Below are 14757 nucleotides of genomic sequence, written 5' to 3'. Positions count from 1 at the left end.
AATAATACGTTAGAAGTATTATTTTGGTGTTTAATTCACGTTTCTAATCAGAAGCAGAACTTCTTTTCACGGTTAACAATCAGCAATATACATCATTTCATTAGAAGGTGGGCATTCATCTGAGGGCACAGAAAGTGACATTAATACATTTGTTTATACACATTTAATCAGAATTTGATTTCATTTCCGCTATTGTTCAGGCGACCCCGAGCGAGGCGTTATTTTCGCCAGTGTCCATTTGGGGTCGCTGTTGGTCCATGCTGTTGATCCAGTGCGGATGGATGATTCACGGTGGTTCAACCGAGGTCACTTTTGGTTTAACCATTTGCTGATCCTGTTTAGTGGGCTCGAGATAAGGACGAGACATTTAGGTGCCATTGTCATAAAAGCGGGCCGTAAAAACTCTCTTCTTTGTTCTGTGTTCCTGTTTCTCACAAGAGAGAAGGGGGTGTTGGGGCCATGTGTCACTTGAAAGTGTTCTTAGGTGGGTGCGTGTGTGTGGGGGCTGCAGGGTCTTTGTCCCCTGCGGTTTGTGGAATGCTGACTTCGGGACCAGATGAAAGTTCTGGTCATAATGGAAAGTTTTGAATTAAAACTTTTCATTTCTTCATTTCGATCTGGTTATCTGGTATTCGGTCCATACTCCACTACATGAAGCAGGCGAAGCAGAGAGGTGGCCAGCAGCAGAGGCAGATGAAGGCTGCACTGACCCAGGAATGGCAACAGCGAGTAGCAAAGCAACATCTTCATATCAAAGCAACATTATCTTATCTAGAGCACATACAAGAGGCAAAGTCATCAGTGAGCAAGTAATGCAAGGTGGCTCAGGAGGATCAGAGGAGTTGGGCACAATGATGTCAAGCACACAATACCAGACATGTTAATCTCAAGAAGGTAAGCAAAATTTGCTGGGAATGCTGAGAACAAACAGGAGTGCCCATGTTGGAAAGATCTGGATGAAGTGGCACTAGCAAGAGAGACATAGATGGAGACAACTGACCTCAGTCATGGAGTGGAGTGAGGAGGAGCAGGAAAGTGGACACTCTGGTTAGTCAGGAAGAGCTCAACAAGTCCATGGCAGGTAATTATTTTTTGTCATGAAAAAGTAAGGGTAGAGAAGCTGTTTTATAATGTGCATATATGTTTTATAAGGCAGAGTTTGGGTGTGGTCCTTTTCCAAAAACTCCTTTTTTACTCCTTTTGTCACAAAGTCACTTTACATAAATCCAGAATTAAAGGGAAAAAAATGAATAGCCACTGGTGATAATGGCAATATCCTCTGGTTTGTGAAAAATCAGTCCCATCATATATCAATTGTTGCTACATTGTGATGGCAGATACCACAGATATGTAGTTGCAAATGTGCAGTGGAGGCGTGGAGTGTAACATGCCAAGAATCCAGAGTTGGCAACTGATCTCAAAGCAGATGAGCAGGAGACCCCAAATGTCAGCTTTCCATCATTGTAGCACTGGACAGGAGGATTTTTTAAATTAACTTGGAAAAGAGGGACAACATGGAATTAGTTCTTGTTTTATTTATGCAATTTTAGAGATATGAATTTTGTTAGAGAGTGTTGAACAAGTCCAGCAGATTAAATTATAACTAAAGGAACTTTCTAACTAAAGGAAGTTAACCAGATGGCAACAGACAGGAGAGCACCCTGAAATATTGATTCAGTGTTATCAATGGGACAACAGCATCAAGATCTCAGTTTAATACAATTACCTGTCAGTGACCCCCCCTAGATCTACTAAGGGGAAAGGTTGATTACCAAAAGCTACACTAAACAAATTTGAGCCTAGACTTATAGATTAACACTGTATCTGAGTTGTGAACATTAACATGGAGATTAGAAAATTTCGGTTGCTTTGTATGAAAAAGCTATTCACCTGCTGAAGCCTTCTGAATTCTTGGAACTTATTTAAAGCCAACATCCTGTGATCTAAGTAGGCATGATTGTTCATAATGGGAAATGGGATCTTGCAGGCATTATGGCAGAGTATTACATGTCAATAAAAATGTTACAATCACTACAAAATTTTACTTGGAAAAAGCCAGTACAGGGTTTATAGAATTGATCTGATATGATTTATGGTTTTAGCAAGGACTACAGCTAGCTTGGAGTGGGGTGGGTCTGGGACATCAGACTTCACTGTTGAGCCTTCTGGAGGTGCTGTGGGCTTAATTCAGCGTAACACCGAGGAGGTGCCTACCTGGTGACATCTGTGAAGCATCTAGTGATGCAGTGGGTGGTTTTGGTACTCATGTGATAGGCTCAATGGGTAACCGTAGATGCTAAGGCTAGCTGGTTGCTGATCGGATCATAACCGGCCACAACTTAGGTGTAGCTGTAGGATTGGAACAATAGAAATTGTGTGGCTGTCGGTAGGAAGAGGATGGGGTAGGCCCCATGTGAAGCTCTAATGGATTGGCATTGGATATTTTACATCTTATCTTGTGTATGATTATAATTACTTAGGTTACCTAGTGACTGCCATCAACAGAGCAGCTGACAACAGGGGAAAGACCTTGTGGCAGCTTGGAGAGACCGCTGATATAGGTAAATTTTACAGATAGATAGATCTTTAAGAGATATATCTATTCCTGTGCATTCATTATGCTTTCTAATTTTCTAGGAGAATAGTATGGTTTTCAGTATCAAAGATACATGGCCTTGATCTGAAACATGACAAAGATCATATGTCTCTGTGTTGTCTCTGTGCTGTGATTTTGCCTGAATCCAGATAGAAATTTTTCATGTTATTTATATGGTCTAAAGCTTTTTCGAAGATCTTAGATATAAATGACAATTTTGACAGTTCACTAGGGACAAGATGTGGTTTGATGAAATGTTTGATCAAGACTGCTCATTTAAAGACTTGTGTATGTGGCCCAGGTAAACTTTATTTATTATTAATTATAATAAATAAATAATTATAATAAATAAATTATAACGGTCACTCTTGTTGCATTTTAAGATAGTTTTGTTGAAATTGTGTCAAGCGTGCAGTTTACAGAAATTGATGAAGAGGATTTATTTTCCTTTTCTATTTGCTGAAGTAAGAAGAATACTTCGAGCTTTTCTTCTGTAACTACTTTTTGTGCTTTATCAGCTATACTAAATGGCAGATAGGTTGACCTAGTTTATTTATAGTTAGACTCAATTACTCAATTATAAGTATTCTTTTTTTATTATTATTATTAAATCCATAAAACCTTCATTGTTGTAGATATTGTATTGTTGTATCTGGATTTCCATATTTAACTGAATACTTTACAAAAACTCCATGTGTATATTAATAAATAAATAAAATAAAATAGTAAACACAAATAAAAGATCATTCAAACATCTAAAATCAGTTAAAATACGAATGAATACATATAACAGTTAATGTCAAATTTGAAATAATTGGAAAATAAATGCAATTTAAATAAATAAATGTATGCTTTATAGCAATATTATGTGCAATGCTAATCAAAAATATGGAAGAATAGAACTCTCTTTAGATTGCAACATTTGGGGCAAATGTGATTTCTTCCGTGAGTTTATAAAGCTGTCTCACCCTCTGGGCACTAATAGTTGACTAGTCCCAAGTGATCTGAGGGGCCTATAATGCAAGCTGATCAGCAGTATATTTTGGTCTGTGGCCGTTTAATGGTTTGTAAACAACTAATAATATTTTATTCATTCTAGCAGTAAAACTTTGAATAAACCGCAGCTGTCTAATTCTGGACTTGGCTATTCCATTTAAAACTTTTGCAGTAGTCCAGCCTGCTAAAGACAAAAGCGTGAATTAGTTTTACTAAGATTGGTTGTGACATGATACTTAAAATGTATGTTCTTGAAATGTTAAAAGGCAAATTTTTTTATTGCCATTATTTGGCCATTGAAGCTCAGGTCTGAATCAGTGTAGCAGCACAGACATAAAAAATACCAATTTGAAAGATTACTTCAGGTTGTCTCTTCCCTTTTGATGGAGGAGGATGGGAGGATCTCCTGCTGACAATGCAGTTGAGAGCAAAATTGCCTATCCGATTGTTTTAGAGCTTCTTTCTTGGTTATTAGTTGTGGGGTATTTTTGTTCCCTAGTTCATCAATCTGGCCTCCTTCATTGTTGCAGCTTTAACTAACTCCCCGATTGGTGAATATAGTGGGGAGGAGAGGGTTTACTGTATGTTTGAGGTGGTAAATGACAGTGGAGTAGACATTGAGCTGACTTTTCGCTGTACCTGAGGACTAACTGACATGGAAAGTAATAGCTTTGTCCCTGTAGATACCACTTTCTCCATGGTTGCAATGCTATGATGATGAGATGGAGATGGACAATGGTGCAGATTGCTCATGCAATTTAGGTGTCTTCAGCAGCTGATACATGGCTCTAATTAGAAAAGTCTGCATTCTTAGTGTATGGAAAATGTTATGTTTCTAGAGTGATATAGTCCTAGGGCAAAAACAACTCTGCATTCTCAGTGAGGAAGCATGGTGTGGCTCTGGAGTGACCACAGAATCCTTGGGTGTTAACATTGATGTATCTTTATTAGTGGGGACAGAGAAGTTGCACATGGAGAAAATTACATTTTCAGTCAACAAATTGATAGAAATAATTGGTGTGCAATACAAAATGAACACAAGAAAAGTATATATCAGTAACAAATCTAATTGCAAAGACATGGGCATACCAATTTCACAGATCATACATTATACAAATAATGAACACCAAACATATCACATCTGACAAAACACATTGGCTCAAACACAGATTTGTATTTTATTTTTTGGAGGTGGTGGTGGTGGTGAGGGGAAGTTACAGAAGTTTTTTAAATGTCCCAACTAATGCTGAAACCAAATCTACACCCTTGAACTGATTGCAATATTGTGTAGGCTCAATTACCCAAACTCCCAATTTACCCAATATAAATTGGTCAACCAGGTCTAGGATATTTCAATATGCCGTTTTTGTGGATCATTTGCAAAAATTAATAATAAAATAATTAAATATTTGGTGAAATCTTCAAATTTTGAAATTGTTTAAGCTTTTACAATTATTACTTTATGATTTTCCACTGCTTAGTTTCCAATAAAGCCACTGAATTCTTGCAAAAATAGGGTCCTGGTGGTCTGTAAATATTCTATCAGTTCTGTGCTTCACTTTATGTTCTTTCTCTGAAGGAATACTCTGTCCCAAAAGCCATGTCTAACATTTACGTCCCGTTGATTAGGGAGGTGATGGGTGTGTGTGGGAGCCAGATAAGGGAGCTTTTAGCTGGCTGTTTAGATTTCTCCTCCCTCTGTTACTTCCTCAGCTTTCACTGGGAAGTTGAACCTGTCCCAGATAGCAGACAAATTTGGTCCAAATCTCTTAGGGCTCTAGCAAAATCTTAGGGCTCAGTTACGGCACTGACAAGAATTGTGGGGGCCAGGCATGGGCCAACTATTGTTATTCGGCTTTGACTTAAGTTATGGCACATGTATGGGCAAGACAGATTTGTTTCACAAAAAGCCTGACATCTGACCCATATGAGGTGGGTGAGTCTGGTTGCCTCAACCTTTGTCAAAGCAGTCATTCACGGCCAAATGTGGCCCATAAATGTACCAAACTGGAGCCGTACTTTGGTCAAACATTCATTGATATCTGGCTTATCCTCTTTTTCTTTGTCTGTTTGTGTGTGTGTGTGTGTGTGTGTGTGTGTGTGTGTGCGTGCGTGTGTGTATGTTTGTTTGTGTGTGAGTGATTGCATATGCATATTTATGTGTGTTCAATTTAAAACCCATCCAGGTGCTTCTTTAAAAGACAAAGAGAATGTATGGGCATGCAGCCAGATGCTGGCACAGAGTGTGCTTTTGGTGCAGGGAGGGGCATGATAGGCATTAACTGAGATGGAGATACATGGAGACAGAAGAGTGTGAGAGAGAGTGAAAGACAGAGAGCCTGTAGATGTGCCCCTCTCATCCCATAACAGAATTGGATCCTCTCAGACAGCTGACCTAGAAACAGAGATGAATTGTGCCTTTTGTAGTGGCTCTAATGTTAATGGAGGGGGAAAAGGCCTTGATTTGGATCATGACATGAGGGGCATTGGAACAGGAGCCCTGGGGGTGTGTGTGTGTACTTGGATATGTACTTTATCAGGAGAGATTTGTGCAGGATGAGATGTATGGAACTACTGACAGTACATGGACCAGCCTAATACATACATATGTAACATTTTATTATTACTTTTAGATAACTACATACACAGATTAGCCATAACATTATAACCACATCCTTGTTTCTATAGTCACTGTCCATTTTCTCTGCACCACTCGCCACTATGGTGTGTGAGTAAATGTCTGTGAGTGAATGTTTATATGCCATATCTGCAATACCATATGCAGATATGGATTGGAACTCTATCCTGGGTGAATCCCTAGTGCCCGATTCAATCCCCCAGATGGACGCTCGTTCCTGGTTGAGAGTATGCTGTGTGTGTTTGCCTGCTGCTTTTGTGTTGTGTTGCATGGAATGGCATCAGAGCAGTGTTGATTTTAAAGTGTACCTTTGTTATCTAGAAGGTGCTATATAAGGGTAATGATAACGATAAATGCTCTCTCATTTTTTTGTAGTTCTGCAGTTACAGAGTATAGTCCCACTTTTTTCCTCTGCAAAAGTCTTTAATGCTCTTTCAACATGCTCTTCAGGAATGGCTGATTGGTGTATATATTAGGTGTACAAATATGTTTTAAAGTCTTTCTGTGTATCATAAAATTTTAATCCAAACTGTTTGACAATTGACAATGACAATTGTCATTTTAATAATTAAAAAAAACTACAAATTAAGTATTAATATGCTACATTCACGACCACAAACATCAAAATAACCATCTTTAAATCTCCCCCACTGGCAGGAACATCAAGTGTCTGAAGTGGCCTTGAGCAAGGCAGCCAATCCCCAAAAAGCTCCCTAGACACAGAGGGTGGCTGTGTGCTGCTCCATGTATGTGTGTTTGTTTCCCCTGTTTGTTATTATGTGTGTTCACTGTCACAGATGGGTTAAATACTGAGGTCAAATTTCATTGAGCGGTTGTAAAATGATCATAAAGCATGTCACTTTCAGTTTTTCACATTGAACAGAACAAATTGATGCACATGATTTTGCAACACTTTTTCCTTGATGGAACTCATGATTATTGCAGTGACAAATTTCAAATGTCACTTATGGTTTTCAAACTACTATTTTAGGGGTGTTTTTTTTTCTTGGTTGAATAAAATACAATTGGGAATCATAGAGGCACAACAGGTAGTGATGTGCCACAAAGATCCATAGTCCTGGGGTTGTGGGTCCGAACCCCACCGAAGGTGCCTGTCTGTGAGGAGTCTAGTGTGTGCTTCCCATGTTTGCATGTGTGGGTTTCCTCAGGGTGGGAGGAATGGGAGAATATAGGATTACAAAAATGACTAAAACTCATTTGTACACCTGATGCATTATATGTGGGATTTACTGAGGTTTTGTGCAAATACTTTTTAGAGAACAAACTTAAATATTTTCTGTTATTTCTAAGTGAATACCCATTTCACTTACTCAATTCAGCAACATTAATTGCCATTTAATTGCATAGAAGTGTGTTCTCTGTAAATGTGTCAACTTGCACTTTGAAAATCAATCAAAAATGTAATTTAACAGATGCTCACAGATTTTTTATATATATATTTTCTACTTATAGAAAAAACATCAAAAAAATCTGATTGTGCTTAACTGTCATTGTCGAACACATTTGCTCCTAATTGATTTCCCTGCACAAAAAAATGTATTATAAAAACTTAAAAAGTTTCAGGAAAAGACTGAAACCTGCACCTTTGCTTGGCAAAAATGACACATTTAATCCCCACATCTCTTCAGTGACTAGTATGAGCTAGCTTTGACATATGCTTTGTGATATTTTCTCGTTTTCCCTTTGGAAGTTGTGGCTTGAGAAAACTTGTTATCTGTGCACGCTTAGCTCTCACAAACTTGTCCATTTTTTGCTAGCAGTGCTCAATTGTGCATAGTTCACTTTAGGAACCACTGTTCTAACTTATATATTATTGCTGTCCATTTAAAAACGTGTATTTCCATTTTTGTGGATTTTTAGTTTACTACATCATTTGAAACCAGCAGCTGTCCTCCTCACTGTGTGAACATTTCAAGGTGAATGGACCAATAGAAATGCAACAGAATTACATGGAATAACGTCTTTTTACATTGACCTCCACTGAAAGTTAAAAAGGTTTTTCCCTTCTCCTGTGAAGTTGCTTTTTTTTGGAGATGCATGTTTGTCATTGGACAGTGACAATATGTTCATTAGTATTAAAAGGCTTGGGATTTATACTTATCTAGACAATGATATTTGATAATGTGCCTTGAAGATTGACTTATGTATATGAAGTCTATTCTGATAGGCTGCCTTGAATTGTGCCCTATACAATGAGAAACTATCCTTCTGTATAAATGGGAGGTGTGTGACAAGGAACATGACACCCGTGTAAAGTGGATGCTGGGGCAAGAGCAGTTTGCCTCACATTCCATTTTGATAACATCCATAAGCATGTCGGCAAAACACCAAACAACAGTCACAGTAAGGGGTCCCTGTCTCTTCTGTATCTCCTCTCAGTTCTTCCTAGCTTTTCTTTATTTCTGCTAGCACACAATTGCTATCTTTCCTATGTTGGTTTTTATGATAACACGAAACAATGATTTCAAACGTCATATGGATGGGGAATCACACAGAAACTTGTGCCACAGTGGGTTTTTTCTTTTTTATATATTTTTTAGCCTTAGAAACATGAAACCAGAGAAATGCCATTCCCAGTGTTTAGTGTAACAGCCCAATTTGTATTACAGCTATGCTATTATATTGTGGTTAGGGTGTGAAACAGTCAAATTTACAGTAAAGTGCACACCATTAAATTTTTTATGTTGTCCGTCATGTTAGTCCAACCTAAAAAAAAAAAGAGATATTTTTAATTACTAGTTGGGTCTGCACACTACAGACACATGGATCCCTCTGTTACCTCTAACTTTACACACACACACACACACACACACACACACACACACACAAAGCCATATCATCTTTCATTTCAAATGATTTTTTTTTTCATTATCTCTTCAGCTTTGGATTAATCACTTTCTTGAAACAAAGACCCAGCTCAACCCTATTGATTTCTGTTATGGCAGTGATGTATTTTGTATTTTTTTCCTGTTTGTAAAGTACTACATCCCAGAAAAAACAGCTTCTAGGCTGTCACTAGGGTGGTGCCAATCATGGCAGAGCACCCCTGAAGGCTAAATTTCGGGCATGGAAGTAAGAAGACGTAATTGTACCATTTTTATCCTGGTTTCATGAGAATGGCATTTTTATTAATACATACAAATATGCAACTTTCCACATGGAAAAGTGATTACACTGTACCTTTAAGATACACAAATGGACATTTAGAAAATTAATGAACATTTACACTGGGTGCACAAAAGTACCTGTATGTAGCTTGTTTTTGTCTTTCTCTCACCCTGTCTTTTCTGTTTCAGCGACTGGCCAACTCCAGGGCACACACCTCAAGGTTCATAAGTGCCAACCTGCCCTGTAACAAGTTCAAAAACCGCCTTGTCAATATCATGCCCTACGAGACCACTCGGGTGTGTCTTCAGCCAATCAGAGGGCTGGAGGGGTCAGACTACATCAACGCCAGCTTCATTGATGGATACAGGTAAACTAGAGCAGTAAGGCAGACCATACAGTCCACTGCAATAATTTTACATTTCACCAGTTTGATTCATGACTGAAGGAACTATAGCTGAGACTAAAAATATACAAACACCTAGGCAGGTGTATACAAAGGTTTTCTTTAAGTATTCATATACAACTCCAATTTCATGTCACCATTTGTTTTTTGTTTTTCTTGAGTGGGGGGTAAGTCAGTTTGCTTAATACACACTAGAGATCATTTTAAAATTGTATTGAGAAAAGAAACAAGGGAACCAAGCAAAAATGCAAAAAAATAAATAAAGAATAAAGAGAAATATTAAACCATGAAAAATGTCTAAAAACAAAATATCTTTCCTGCTCACTTCAAACTACTGAGTACTCAGGTTGAACTGAGCTGTGGCTCATTCTCATTTATAGGAACAGGCGCTCAAACACAGGGTTAGAATTTCTTTGACATTTGGGGTATTTTAACCACTTCATGTCACAGACTTCTCATTAGTACAAGAGGGAACCATATTTACAATGAAAATGTATATTACATGTGCCTTTTAATACTTAAATTTGAATTATATCTTGATGTTTGTTTATCCTGTGTTTTTGTGTAGGCAACAAAAGGCCTATATTGCAACCCAGGGCCCATTGGCAGAGACCACAGAAGATTTTTGGCGCATGCTGTGGGAGAATAACTCCACCATTGTGGTGATGTTAACCAAGCTGAGGGAGATGGGCAGAGTGAGTGTGGACCAAGAGTACATACTCATGACTAAACAGCCAGGACTAAAAAAATATCAACCAAAATTGCTTTATTGCTTTTCTTCTTATTGGGCAAATTATTAAAATTTTAGAATCAATAAGATTGTTTAAATATGTTTAGTAAGAAACCACTCACACTGATTTTGTGTACATTTTATGTATCTTAATAATGTAAATTTGTACAAATTTATTAATGTATTCCTCCTTTCACTCCTACTTTAAAAAAAATAGTAATAAGTAAATCTGAAACATTAGATTTGGAATAACCCTGTGTGTGTGTGTGTGTGTGTGTGTGTGTGTGTGTGTGTGTGTTTTGCTTTTACAGGAGAAGTGTCATCAGTACTGGCCAGCAGAGCGTTCTGCCCGGTATCAGTACTTTGTGGTGGACCCTATGGCTGAGTACAACATGCCCCAGTACATCCTCCGTGAGTTTAAAGTTACGGATGCAAGGGTGAGTCACAAAGTGTACAATAATACATTTATACAGATTGCTGTTAGCCATTTGCACTTGCACAATTGCACAATCGATTGGGTTATGTAGAAAAATTGATGTGTAACCATATTAACTGGACATACAGCAAAAAAAATGCCAGGATGGAATTTGGACATAATAAAGTTTGACTTGAATAAATATACTTATCTATGTGTTTTGCAGCTCAGAATTATTTTGTGATTGAAAACAATTACATCTTTACATCTCAAATGAATGCGGTGGAATCATTGAGAAATTACATTATCCATTGAAGAGACTTCATAAAACAGCAGAAATTACCATAATTAGTGATGGGTTTTAAAAGCATAAGATATAGTCATAGCATAGTTAGGTCAATCCAGAATATGGCCAGAGCTCACACAAAATTGGGATGGAGTAATAATGAAAAGAGAATGGAATGCAGGAGGGAATTCCACAATAGAAGGATACAACGGCTTACTACCTCTAATACTGATTTCTGGGTGCAACCCTTGAAGTTCTACCTCAGTGAAAACACCCTGCATCATTCCGGGAGTGTGTGTTGAAGAATTATTATAATGCCTTCCTTGTGGAATGAGGATCCCTACACATGTTTTCACCATCCAACCCAACATACTGGGCCAGAAAGAAGTGAATTAAGTGCACTGTGTTAGCTTTAGCTAGTGCTTTATTAAATATAAAGAGGACAGAGTAATCATGATCTGGCTAAGCTTTCATTAGGCCAAGGCAGGTCTAGCATATGTTATGTGTGGACTTAGCTTATACATTTGCTGGGGATGAATGAACAGGGTTCAATACTTCTGCAGATTTAATTTGGCCTTTTTATGTGCCTGAATTTAAAAATATTCTACTTTTTCATCTCCTTCTCACCTGCTGCACCCTCCTTCACTCTCTCTAACCTAACCCTCTTCTGCTCAATCTTTCTTTTTCTCTCTCTTTATATATATATAAATACCATTCTAGTTCTAACCACAGTGAAATGGAAATTGAGTTCTGTCACCTTCATGTTTAGACTACTTACTTTTGTCTGTGATGATTGTTGATTTCTCAGTACTAAACTTCCTTTAATGTTGATTATGTCTTCTGGCCCACAGTGAGAGCTTTTGTGGCCCTTCCTGCTTTGCTTGTTCATGTGCTAAATAAGTCAAATGATCACCCTGTCTCTGGGAATCACATTGTTTTGGAACTTTTATTATGATAATAATACTGTTGATTGCAGCGGGGTAAGCCAGTCACATTTGGGCCCATGCTGTAATTTCTAACACACATTTCCGGTCATGAACAGTACAAATTTTGTGGATCGTCACCCACTGTAACTGGGCAACTTTGTTAGCAGAAGTGAGCAAATGTCTGGCGTGCCACTCTGGTCCACATGTTCATGGTATGCAGTGCCATGCAGAATGTTCTTTCAGAAACTGATTGTGAAAGATCGGCATTTACTAGAAGTAATTCTTTCCTGGAAGCAAAGCAGTTTTCATTTACAAGTCATGAAACTCACTGGCCATCTATTTTTGTGAGTTTCATTTTTGCCACTGCTCAACCATACACAATACTGTAAAATCTGCTACTTCCTTCACACTATGTCCTTTGACATGTCGAAATACAATCACTCCTTTTTGCCAATCATAAACATCTGCTTTGTGAACCATTTTCAACACATCGAATAAGATGTTCACAATGTATCACCTCTTCTCAATCTATGAATCCTTTCACACACACAACATTTATAGCCCGATCATTTTTGTGCAAAATAATCTGCAGGAGCCTGAAGTTACTGCCATCTACATGCAAGTTGACAGATTTTTTCTAGGGAGCTTAATATTAAAATGGCAGTGTAGCATGAGAGTGTTCCATAAGAAAGGACCCCTAATACTCTCTAGCCCTGTCTCCTTCCCTCTCTTTCTCTCTCTCTTCTTTCTCAATTACATGGTCAGTCTTCCATTTTAATTTCTCCTCCATTCTTTTCTCTTTGTGTTCTCTCTCTTACTCATGCTCCCTGTTTGACTGTTTTCACTCTTTCCAGTTTTTTTTTGTCACACTCTTCTCCTACTTGCTCTGTTGCCAATATTTTTTTATTGCTCTGTCTCTCTTCTTTTAGCTTTTCTCTTTCCCAATCTTTCCCCGCTCACTCCCAGTCAGTATTTTTTGTGGGTGTTCTCAACCCTCATTCCTCTCATCTGGCTGTGGGTGATGGATTGTCACTGAAACATGTCTAGACATCAATCACCCATCCCTTTATTTCTAGTTTAACCACTTACCCAGGACAGTGTTGTGGCACACAAACTCTGTTGATTTTAACCTTGACTCACTGCAACATGTAGCCTGATATGCAAAATAAATTTAGCTTATTTATTATTATTATTATGATTATTATTATATTTTGAATTCATTTGCCAAACACATAATTGACATCACAGTCTGAATATTCACTGATGACATTCACCCTTAAATGAAGCATCCATATATATTCCCACACATTAATTTTATAGCAGCTGCCACATTGTTTACAATTGATATTTTACAGTTCATAATAGATATAAAATCATTTGAGGCTTCGGTGGAATATTTACAGGCTCCACCAGTTTACCATAGAAACCTTAGGGAAAGCCAAAACCACCATAAAACTTTTTTATGATGTTGTGTTCAAAATTTGGTTTAAATGTTACAATATTAGATTTTATCATACATTCCCTTATGTCCTCTCTTTAAGGATGGACAGTCCCGGACCGTGCGGCAGTTCCAGTTTACTGATTGGCCGGAGCAGGGTGTGCCCAAATCTGGTGAAGGTTTCATTGATTTCATCGGACAGGTGCATAAAACTAAGGAACAGTTTGGCCAGGATGGACCCATCTCTGTCCACTGCAGGTACAATACACACAAGTCAAAATCTGAAATTGCTTATCATCTTAGTAGATTCTGTACTTAATAAATGTATTTTTTACAGTGTATCATTTATTATAGTACACCTTATAATAATGCAGAGTTGGTAGAGTTTGGTGATAAAAGTTCGAAACCACTGGTCAAGTGTCGTATTTGTTGAAGTTAACATTTTTTTACAGGGAGCAAATTAAATATTCCAATTTTAAGGCATGATGTACCAAATATGGCCGAACATGCCATACATCTTGTACAAGCCATTTTTAATGTGTCCAAAATGTAATTTCAGCAAATTAACTGTAATTGCACTCTATACTATACAGCTCCCTATGGAGGTTATGTTTATAATGTCTATTTATTTTCAAATAGAAAATCAACAAAACTTGTAAGAGCAGAAAATGGATTAGGCCTCCTGAAACAGTTTGTAGAACAAAGCTCACTTTATCTCTCAGCACGCTGCACATGAAAAGCCTCAATGGCATAGCCAGATACAGGTGCATCTGAATAAGTTTGAATATCATCCATCCATTATCTGTAACCGCTTATCCAATTTAGGGTCGCGGGGGGTCCAGAGCCTACCTGGAATCATCGTGCGCAAGGCAGGAATACACCCTGGAGGGGACGCCAGTCCTTCACAGGGCAACACAGACACACACACATTCACACCTACGGACACTTTCGAGTCGCCAATCCACCTGCAACGTGTGTTTTTGGACTGTGGGAGGAAACCGGAGCACCTGGAGGAAACCCACGCGGACACGGGGAGCCCAGTTTGAATATCACCAAAAGTTTATTTATTTCAGTAATTCAATTCAAAAAGTGAAACTCAAAATAATAATGAAAACTCAAAAGTCATTATCTCAGTAAATTAGAATATTATATAAGACCAATTTAAAAAATGATTTTAATACAGAAATGTTGACCTACTGA

At 37.9% G+C, this 14757-nt stretch overlaps 1 protein-coding gene across 5 annotated transcripts in view; it reads left to right on the top strand.

The window, feature by feature from the left end:
• ptprsa (protein tyrosine phosphatase receptor type Sa) overlaps positions 1-14757 on the top strand; it is a 403088-nt gene that overhangs the window by 376162 nt on the left and 12169 nt on the right. For all 5 annotated transcript variants that reach the window (XM_066647371.1, XM_066647370.1, XM_066647369.1 and 2 more), the window contains 4 exons: positions 9548-9726; positions 10331-10457; positions 10804-10929; positions 13661-13815. In XM_066647371.1, coding sequence (XP_066503468.1) covers positions 9548-9726; positions 10331-10457; positions 10804-10929; positions 13661-13815 — 587 coding nt within the window. The remainder of the gene's footprint in view (positions 1-9547; positions 9727-10330; positions 10458-10803; positions 10930-13660; positions 13816-14757) is intronic.

Source organism: Hoplias malabaricus, chromosome 16, assembly GCF_029633855.1.
Source record: "Hoplias malabaricus isolate fHopMal1 chromosome 16, fHopMal1.hap1, whole genome shotgun sequence".
NCBI classification, from domain to species: domain Eukaryota; kingdom Metazoa; phylum Chordata; class Actinopteri; order Characiformes; family Erythrinidae; genus Hoplias; species Hoplias malabaricus.
This window is presented reverse-complemented; position numbering and strand designations above follow the sequence as displayed.